This window comes from Loa loa (genome assembly GCF_000183805.2).
Source record: "Loa loa unplaced genomic scaffold supercont3.100, whole genome shotgun sequence".
NCBI lineage: Eukaryota > Metazoa > Nematoda > Chromadorea > Rhabditida > Onchocercidae > Loa > Loa loa.
Window position 1 is genome coordinate 31,377 of NW_018108280.1, and position 10,348 is coordinate 41,724.

The window sequence follows — 10,348 nt, forward strand, 5'->3', positions numbered from 1 at the left end:
ATTATTATTATTATTATTATTATTATTATTATTATTATTATTATTATTATTATTATTATTATTATTATTATTATTATTATTATTATTATTGTTATTGTTATTATTATTATTATTATTATTATTATTATTATTATTATTATTATTATTATTATTATTATTATTACTAATTACATTAATTATTATCACTAATTATATTAATTATTATTACTATCTGTTATTATCGGATTTTCTTTTTTTTCCGAGAAAGTCTTTTTTTTCGTCTCTTTTATGAGGAACATTATTATACCTTTATTTATGTCCTGTTGACTATACATATTATTATTTCATTATTCCTGTCTAAATGTTTCTAATAAATGGGCTGTTGCATTTTGTGACTTAGCTGATCTATGCACGGCATAATGCCAGAAATATTTGGAAGCTATCTTAAGAACTGATAATCGGAAGGGTCATTGCTGCACTGAACTACTACTCATTACACTTCTTCAATTTGTATACATAACCATGAAACAAGCACAATTATGAGTTATAGATATATTTCTTCTCTTACTTTGCTGACGTTACTTTTCTAATCTTCACAACATTAGCTGTACCAGTGCTTCATAAGATTAAGGTAGATTTACTATATGGTAACGTTACTATATGATTACTATATGGTGTTGCAGTGACAGGAACATTGAAGCAGGTTTCATTATAAGGCTTCATTCATTAGAAACCTTAGAGACCTGGCTGTATAAAATATTCCAATTATCTCCAGAAATTTGACAGGATTCGTTAATAAGTGACGTACAATTCAATAGGCCTTCGATCAAAACCTGAGAATTTTCGGCGTACAACATATTCCAATAAACTTTAAAGGTGTCGGGAAAATCGAAGGAAATTATCATATATTCAAGCAGTTAAAGAATTGTTCCATAGGGCATTTCCTTGGTAAAAGACTCGTCGCATTACACAAGACACGTTTTTCCATATCTAAAGTGATGAGTCTGTTATCTAAGCTCAATCATGCGAAAATGTCTTTGTCTTTTTTTGTCTTTTTTGTCTAAAAATGTCTTTTTTCTTTGATACTGAGATTGTACACATCCGCTAATTTGTAAAAACTTTATCTTATTTACAAATCTAACATAAAGATGTGAGAAAGCTGCACATCCGGTAAAATAATTCCCATGCAATTTCCTCTTGGATAAGAGAAAAAAACTAATCTGTATGTTATCCGTAAGCGCAACCTACTTATGGGCAATATAAAGGCTCCCAGAACGGATTCTCGGCACTCTTCAGTAAAATTTCTTGGTCGGACGTTATATCAACGCCACATTTGTCTCCATTAACTCGACTATTAACCATTCCTATTTAAAATTATTGTACTAATCATATTTCATCCTCTATTTTATATTACCTAATACTATTGTATTATATTGGTTGCTATAATTCTGCTATTCAATAAACCTTCCCCTTGCGATTCATCACATCAACAAATAACAACAAAACTTTCCCGACAAAGGGTGTTAGTGAAATGAATTATCAACAGAAAAACGCATAAAAGAATAGGTGATCTAAATATATTGCCGAAGATGCTTTACTTTATAAAATGTTATCTTTAGAAGCATATACACAAAATGTGGAGATGCATGAAGTACTCATACTAAGTGTTTGTTTTTTTCTTCACAATAAATACATATTTGCCACTTCGAACAACTTCAAGATTGTGTTCTGGGTATACAATTGTCATTTTCTCGATTTTTCCTACGATATGGACGAGAGGTTCGCCAACCGATAACATCTTCTGGACATTCACTGCCAATGATTCGTCATTTTCAAGTTCTCCATTTGACTGAAGCATTGTAAATTGGAAAATTATAAAAAACGTCAGCTAGTTCTGGGATTTAACGGCTGTGAAAAGAAAAAGTAACAACATATGAGTATGCAAAGAAGGATTCATAGAACTAGAGGAATTTCTCTTTTTAAGCAGCTAAATTTTATATTTCAGGAAGACTGGTTCACAAGCGTTGCAATCTCAACATTTTCATTTCGTTTGAAGCAGTTGCCCAATCGTTTTCTTCGTCAAATACGCAGAAAAACTTATCTAACGTGAAATAGGAGAAAGTCCAAATGCGAACTGATGAATTCAATTCCAAAAATGAACAAACCTTGACAATACAGCCATTTGAAACCACAATGTATCCTTTCTGACCCGGAATATGGTTTAGAAATGAAAAACTGGTATCCATATATGATCCAGACCGTCAGATCGCAATTACATAAGCCCACTTACTGGACTTCCTGAAAAAAAAAATCATGCTAATCAAAGCATCCATCCGGATATCTATTGTTCCATCCAAAACAATCTTCACAAAATTTACGACACTTTCGCACAACTACACGCTGTAATTAAGAACTCACAAATCTAACACGAATGCTTATCAAACCCATTTTAATCCTGTTAAAACGAGCCTCCATCAGAAGCCGTCAACTAAATCTACGAGTAGTCGCACTTGAATTCCTTGTAAACTATTTCTGAAATTTTAATACGTACTCACTTTCTTACACTACATATCACAACAGTAAAAAGGGCACATAAACCTCAAAAAATCGCTTCTTTACACCATCTACCTGAATCGCTTTGGAAAACACTACATTTTACATGTTATATAAACTAACTATGGAACCTTTGAATCAGGCGATTTTGGATTCTGCTAAAGCCAATCTAAATTGTTATATAAACTAATGTTAAAGAAATACGACGCATTGCTTTAGGAATGTATTCTGCAAATCTCATTAAAAATTTTGGGAAAAAATACATAATATCTGGCTTTTGCTCCATTCAACTAATGACACAGAATTTGAAAGTAAACTTTTACATGCACGAAATAATGTGCAACTTATAAAAACAAAAAACAATATAACTTTTCAGGAATGGTTTCTGTAGATATTAATGGAAGAATATGTACAAATAACGGACACAACTGTCGCAGAACTAACTAATACTCACATTACATATTTATATGAGCAATTTCCCACTTATCATAAATTCCAAAACGAGTCTATCAAACTATACCTCCCTATTAAATTAAATATAGCTCCGTTTAATATAAATCCATACAAACGCAAATTTAACTGATAATTGAGACAATTGAAAAAGAAAGGTTTTAAAAACTATCTCTTGAAAAAAATTAATAATCAGTAGAGTTCGGGAAAGTTTAAATTCCCGATAGCAAGAAATACAACAGATTCGGTACTGACTCTTACCAATTATTTCAGAAGCACTGTGCTCATAATTCATACAAGTTAGTGAATTGGGAAAAAAGACTTTAATATAACATACCTCAGCACTGCTAACAAAAATATTTTACAAACAGTTTTTCACTTGCAACTAGTTTCTGACAAGAAAAAAAGAACTTCCTCATAATAAAACATAACGTTTATCAGCTCCCACCCATACTTTTTAAAAATATAACTGCACCGAGATTATAACAACTGAAGAACAAATGGAATCCCTAACCATACACTTCAATCTACATAAATTCAAATTGTCAGCATACTAAATTTGTCTTGTCTTTCTATAAGGCTTCGGACTGCATCATCAAATCTTTGACATCGTATCGGCATGTCGATAGAGTAAAAAGGATTTTTCAGAGCGAAATCAGCATAAAGCTCATAAATCCGTCGCAAAAGTCCATCGACACCACTGCTCAGTGATAACGAGCCAACCACAACAAATTTTACACCTGTCGTCGACTGGTAACAGTACAGCCTATAATTTCTCATTAATGCTGAAGATTAGAATAAGACTCTACTGAAGATTCAACACATCCTAAAGTTCCACATATTTCACTTCTTTTAAATACCGCCTTTTTACTTAACGTGTTAAAAGTCGCTTCGACCACGGAAAAAAGAAAATAGGAACATATGTTACGGCTTTGGTAAAATGCCAGATGAAGCTTAATACTTTAATCAACATCGCTAATATCACAAGGAAAAACTGTCCCACAATAATAGATCCCGAAATTTCGAACAAGCATTAAGCTATTACGCCATTTGTTTAAAATAATTATTCCATATCTGTCAATTACAGACTTATTATGAGTCACTACTATTTCTTAAAAGCCACGACATGTGTTTTTCGTGTTTTTCGAACGTGAAATAAATTAAAATTCCCACTGGTAAAAAAACAAAATAATATTTGAATGGTAAAAAGAAAAGCCAAATAACAATTAGGTAAACGGAACAGGTTACAAATTCATTTGTGAACTCTGTAATATAGGCCTTATATTAAAAATCATTTGCGGAAAACAAAAACACTAAAATATACTTACTTAAAGTGATTCGTGGTTAGAACTTCAATGCCAGAACTTTTCAAGGCAGGACTCAGCTGAGCAGCTATTGTATAGAGTGAATGAAATGTACTCGAAAGGATGATCTTTTCATTTGTTGTGATTGTAGGTGACTGGAAACGTATGCTAAGGGGATAGTTGGCTTCTTCTTGAATAACATCCAATACCATCTTCTCTACACCATCAAAGATCACTTTACATGCTTGCACTGGGATGCCGTTTATTGCAGACACAGTGTATCTAAACTAATTTATGAGTCATTTGTTATTCTTAAACTATATAATATGTATCTTAAAAGAGCAATAAATGAGTGCAGTAATTAACTTTAACCAACTTCCAAATGAACATGATTTGAAAGAACTCCTTAACAATCAAAGTTTGACAGCGTTAGCTTGTGTATCGGTAAATATCAGCCGAAATTCACACGACTTTATTTACCGTTGAAATATTTGATTAGAAAGGTCAAAAGAATGCACAAAAAAGACATCTTAAGTTCCTGGTAACTTTTGAAACTAAGCGAGCCCTTGCTTTCTTTCTGAAATTCAAAAACATGAAAGTATGGAGAACAAACCTGAGACCGATTCCATCCCGTTCACCAAATACGACAGTCACTTTCTGGTCAATGATATCAAGGACAATATCAAGCGGATAACTAAATGTCTTCTCAACACCTGTGCAGTCAACCTTGCTGTCCCAGTCGTAAATTAAGCTTCCAGCTCGGTTAATTATAAATACATGCTGTATCAACATCCTTGAACCTACAATAACGCTACTGTAACTCCTCTATTTCAGTAACGGTGCAAATTAGTATGGATAGATTTTCGCAAATGTTACTATATACTGTTGATGAGCCAATTTAATACAACAAGCTTGAAATTCAAGACGTCTTGTCCACGTATTCTTTTCACTATTTTAAAAATCAAAGTTTGAAAAAAGAAATCTTTTCAAGTTTTTGAAAGCGTAAAAAACTGATGACTATATTGCTTGTATCGTTATGAAGTAAAATTGACTTGATTTAACAGCAAAAAAGTTCTCACATACAAGACCAATAATGGTTAGGTAAGCAATAGATCAAAACCATCAGTTATACTCTGTAAGCCAAGTTCCACATGTTATCATGTTGCAAATGAAAAGAAAAAGATAATATAGTAAGAAATTATCTGCTTACACATTTAATTATATAATAATACATTTTATTGTGTTAATCCAAAGTTTTTTTCTCAAATATTTTAAAATTATTCCCCCAAAAGTATTATTCAAACAGATAATCAGTATCAGACGACATAACTAATGAGTGTTATATGAAAAGAACTCATGGACAACTACCTCCCAAAAGAATCTATCCCGAAAACAGTGCACCTCACCCCGTTCAAGTTACAGAAACCAAAACTTCCCGGGCGTTATATGGATGATTCATTTAACGCAGCACGATTACGCAACTTTGTTTCCAATCAATAAAAATTATGTTTTGGGAATAGGAATAAAAGTTAGCATGATTATTATTCCAGGTTAGCACAAATAGCACTTAAGAATGAATTGAATATAATCTGAAATGTATAATAAGATGAATGGTTATAGTATACAAGCTAACTTGATAATCACAGCTTGATAATCACAGCTTCTCATTGTAAATTGATCCAATGACCAATATGAGAGGACTTCATGAGGAAAGTATATTATATTATCTATCTCATTGTTCTCTTCATAATACATTCTGTTGCTCAATTCTTCCGTACTATAGACGATTCCATGGAATTCGGGGCAAAGTTCATTTATTTAATTATTGGTTCATTCGAAACATTTCAAATTTATTTCTACGAATTCTCCCAATCCAACTAAGTTTTATGATTGTTTAAAGTATAATGCATGATGTATTTTATTCACAAATGAAATTTCACATAATATGCAAAATCGTAGGATCATTTGAAATCATAAAATCATTTTTTGTTATTGACAAACAATATTTTCAAGTAAAATTCAGAATATATACACGAAAAAGAAATATTTGAAATGGAAAAGAAACAAATGACAACAGGAAAAAAGAAAAGTCAAATTCTTTGCTTATAAAACAAATGAAAGTATGAATGACATCCAATATATAATTGAAAATAACTTCAACGTATATAATTCAAATAAAATTGTATCAAAAAATGTTCTTTAATCCTCCTGAGATTTCCTGATAAAGAGATTCATTCTTTATCCCTTCTGTTATCTTCCAGTTAAGATATTCATTCTTTATTCCCTTTAAGATCTTCTGATAAAGAAATTTCATCACGTATTCCATCTAAGATCTTCCAGTAAAAAGAAGATCTTCTTAAATTTTTTACATATAATCCTTTTCATCAAAGTTCATATACTTTCTTGATTTTGAATCATAAAAGTTTACTACTATATATCACCGAATAAACGGACAAATGGATAGATGGAATTTATGTAAATTATGTCGAAATGTTAAAATGGTAAATTAGTATTATGTAGAAGAAGGTAATAGTATAAAATTGTCATTTTAAAGATTTGAAATTCTTGAAATGATAATACTCACAATGTTAGAAATGATATTTGAGAATTTTCCGCTTTGAATTATTCACCGATCATTAGAGGCTTCTTAGGAGGAAAAAAAAAGAAAAGAAAAAAAACATGTAAGAAAAATATATTATAAAGAAATAAATGTGTTAGAAGCCATTTGAAATAAATATAATTGAAGAAAGTTGTCAAATTTTTGATATTTTTTATCAAAAAAAAACACTTTGATCAATAAATTTTAATCTCTGATCAATAAACTTTAACCTTTGTTGACTTCGATCGATAAACTTTAATCTTTGATTCAAATATGTATTTTGAATTGTGTGGAAATTTGTGTGAAAAAATTTGAATTATTCAGAAAAGAAAAAAAAAATTTTGCATGGAAATTTGTGTGAAAAAATTTGAATTGTTTGGAAATGAAAAAAAAAAAACGAAGGAATTTAGAAATTAAAATTATTGTTTACGTTTACGTTTTTGTTTCAATTCATACAATACACTTTTCAATCTTTCACTTTTTGTTTGTTCCGTAAAAAAGCGAACTGATAGCGGTAATTGATCCAAAATTAAACCTCGCATCATATCCGCATGATAAGTTTCAGTTTTACCAGCATAACTTACACGATAGTAATAATTTCCAACACGACTAACTGATCTTTCCTAGAAGTAACATTTTAATTATTAGCTATATATTTTTAAATAATAGATTATTTTTATGGCTAACATTTAGCGCCTTCCATTTAGAAACAATGAGCAATATCTATATCAATTTTGTCATTACTTAACTTTCTATTCTGAATTCAATTCTTACTTTCTTTTTTTTTTTTTACTCTTTTGCTAAGTTAAAAATATACTAAGTAATGATTTAGTTATTTTAAATAAAGATCAAATTTTGTCATAACAAAGTTAAATCATGAATTATGAATATATGAATATATGTAAGTGACCATCTCTTAATGACCAATTGCTGTTTTAGAATACCTGACTAGTTGAAATAGCTTCACGATAGATATCTGCTGCTTCTTGCATTGCTGTATTAAATTTTCTTAACTCATCCAATCCTACTGCTGGACCTCTACCTCTTCTAATGAGAACTAATGCTTGTGACTAAAAAAAAAATCTCGAATGTATTACTCTAAAGAAAGAATTGATTAAAATTTTTTTTCGTTGTTTTTTTTTGTTAAAAACTACGAAAATTTATTTTTAAATCACATTAACATATATAATGATGAATGATGTAGCATTATTAGCCTAGTTGTTACAGTCTTAGTAGCCTAATTTGATATTTAATTATTAGCATAGTTGTTGCTATAATATTAGCCTAGTCAATAATGTCTTTGCTAGCTTAGTTGATATAATCCTACTAGCCTATGTACAAATAATTGAAATGATAATGGAACTATGGAATGAATAAGGCTTATGCATTTCTAGGCTATGTTTAACATCTAACAAATATAAATATATCCCATTTCTTCTTTTTGGTATATTGGATAACATTTCTTATTTTTATTTTTTCTAAAAAAAAAACTTAATTTATGAAAATAAAAAAAGAACGATGAATGATATTGAATAATACCAAGACTTGTCATTGAAAATGATAGCATTTTTGGTTATCATTGTTATCATTTTTGCTTATCATTTATATCACTTTTGCTTGTCATTAAAAATGATATTGGATAACATTTTTTATTTTTATTTTTTTCTAAAAAAAACTTAATTTGTAAAAAAAAGGCGAACAATGAATAATACCTAGGAAAACTTACCATTGTAAATGATATCACTTTTGCTTATCACTGGTATCATTTTCGCTTATCATTAAAAATGATATCATTTTTTTTTTTAGCCTAATATAGGAATGTATAATAATCAATGCAAGGGATTTGATGATACCTGTGCAGCAGTATTCCATATCAGTTCGCTATCTGCTTTAGTTGCTTTTAATATCTCAACTTTATATCTTTCATCTTCACTAACTTCTCTTGGTTCATCAGGATTGAAACATGGTACCGATAGAGGTTCCCCAGTTGTTGTTGATGGTGCTGTAATATGTAAATTTTGGAAAGTTAATTTGCATTTTAATCATTTTAAATTACAAAAATGATAATTGATAAAAGTTAAAATAAAGGTTGCAACATATTTGCATAATTGATAAATCTAAAATATTGGATGATAAGTAATCACTTCGAGAAAAATTTCCAAAATTGGATCTGTTTTCTATCAATGATAAATGAAATTGTTTTTTCAATATTTTCCTTATTAGTTATTGTACTGATTATGCTAAATTACACTAATTTGATTAGATTAATCAGTAATATTGGCTGGCAGTTGAAAATTTAATTAGAAACATATTTATGTAAGGAGGATGGAACGTGTAATCTACGTATGTGTAATCTAATTCAAAGAAAAATTTAAACTTAAGATAGAAATTATAGGAGAAACTTAAATTTCACTTATAGATCTTACCTGTCTTTATATATTATACCTGAAAGAGTAACATGTTTCTTGTTATTATTGTGTATTTAAACTTCCTTTTTTTTTTTTTTGGATTACTAGAAAATTAGGACGAAGAAAAGAAAAAACAACAACAGAGAGAAGTGCCAGATAATTGAATAACCTGGTGATAGTTTTATAATTTGTTCCAAGTATTTTTCGGCATGTAATCCAGCACTACGTTCAATCTCAACTCGTCCTGCATTAGATGGTGCTGCCATCATTAGGCACTTCACATATTGCGCCCAAAGTTCTGGTATTGTTAAATTTTCTAGAATTGGTCGAGCCTTTCCACGGGTTGAACCACTTGGATCCGATGATTCACCTGATGCGGATGAGGATGAAATAGTTGAGGGACCTGGAGTAGTGGAAACAAGCTCTTGATCCACTGAACCACTTTGGGATTCAGCCTCAAAAGCGGGTTCAGATGAAGCGGAAGCCTGTGATGTTCCACCAACATCAAATCCAAATTCAACTAGAGGTTCAGATGAAGAGGAAGCCTGCAATGTCCCACCAATTTCTGGTCCAACATCAAAGAATGGTTCCGATGAAGAGGATGCTTCATCAATTTCTCTGCTGCTACTTTCTTCGGACTGCTCCTTACTCATTCTTAAAAAAAAATCTAAAATTAAGTAATTAATTCTTCATAAATTATAATATCGTTTCTGAATTAGAAACACTGTCGCATTTTCATAGGCTATATATTAATTAGCTATTAGATCATTCAACGGAATATGATAATAAAAATATGTATAATATTAGTGTAATGCACAAATTTGAATAGATAAACATTTTTTGATCGAATTTGTTTTTAAATAATATCGAATAAAAAAAATAAATTTGAAATGGAAATATATATATGCATTAAATGATATTCTTGTTATATGTCAAATAAAGAGATAAACTTATAGTTAGATCGTATTTCAACTCTTTTCAATCATATCGAATAAAAAAAATAAATTCGAAATGGAAATATAAATACGCATTAAATGATATTCTTGTTATATGTC

General features: G+C 29.9%; 3 protein-coding genes across 3 annotated transcripts; all 3 read right to left on the reverse strand.

Moving 5' to 3' along the window:
• Positions 1 to 1,428: 1,428 nt before the first annotated feature.
• Positions 1,429 to 2,283, reverse strand: LOAG_09450 (hypothetical protein). The gene is made up of 2 exons (XM_003144977.2): positions 2,145 to 2,283; positions 1,429 to 1,828 (listed from the first exon to the last, which is right to left on the reverse strand). The coding sequence occupies exons 1-2, from the start codon at positions 2,223 to 2,225 to the stop codon at positions 1,640 to 1,642; spliced, it is 270 nt and encodes an 89-aa protein (XP_003145025.1). The 5' UTR covers positions 2,226 to 2,283; the 3' UTR covers positions 1,429 to 1,639.
• Positions 2,284 to 3,370: 1,087 nt separating this feature from the next.
• Positions 3,371 to 5,092, reverse strand: LOAG_09451 (trafficking protein particle complex subunit 4). The gene is made up of 3 exons (XM_003144978.2): positions 4,900 to 5,092; positions 4,311 to 4,568; positions 3,371 to 3,748 (listed from the first exon to the last, which is right to left on the reverse strand). Exons 1-3 carry the CDS (start codon positions 5,076 to 5,078, stop codon positions 3,520 to 3,522), a joined length of 666 nt encoding a protein of 221 aa, XP_003145026.1. The 5' UTR covers positions 5,079 to 5,092; the 3' UTR covers positions 3,371 to 3,519.
• A 2,212-nt stretch (positions 5,093 to 7,304) lies between these two features.
• Positions 7,305 to 9,946, reverse strand: LOAG_09452 (hypothetical protein; the record flags this gene model as incomplete). Its single annotated transcript, XM_003144979.1, has 4 exons — positions 7,305 to 7,508; positions 7,830 to 7,955; positions 8,739 to 8,887; positions 9,463 to 9,946. 4 exons carry the CDS (start codon positions 9,944 to 9,946, stop codon positions 7,305 to 7,307), a joined length of 963 nt encoding a protein of 320 aa, XP_003145027.1.
• Between the last annotated feature and the right edge of the window lie 402 nt (positions 9,947 to 10,348).

Excerpts from the sequence above, each read along its gene's own strand:
- LOAG_09450 (XM_003144977.2), bottom strand. The coding sequence starts at position 2,225 with ATGGATACCAGTTTTTCATTTCTAAACCATATTCCGGGTCAGAAAGGA. Across the intron at positions 1,829-2,144 it reads CAAATGGCTGTATTGTCAAG|TCAAATGGAGAACTTGAAAA; the intron begins GTTTGTTCATTT and ends ACAATGCTTCAG.
- LOAG_09451 (XM_003144978.2), bottom strand. The coding sequence starts at position 5,078 with ATGTTGATACAGCATGTATTTATAATTAACCGAGCTGGAAGCTTAATT. Across the intron at positions 4,569-4,899 it reads CGGGATGGAATCGGTCTCAG|ATACACTGTGTCTGCAATAA; the intron begins GTTTGTTCTCCA and ends AAATTAGTTTAG. Across the intron at positions 3,749-4,310 it reads CTAACCACGAATCACTTTAA|GCTGTACTGTTACCAGTCGA; the intron begins GTAAGTATATTT and ends GAGAAATTATAG.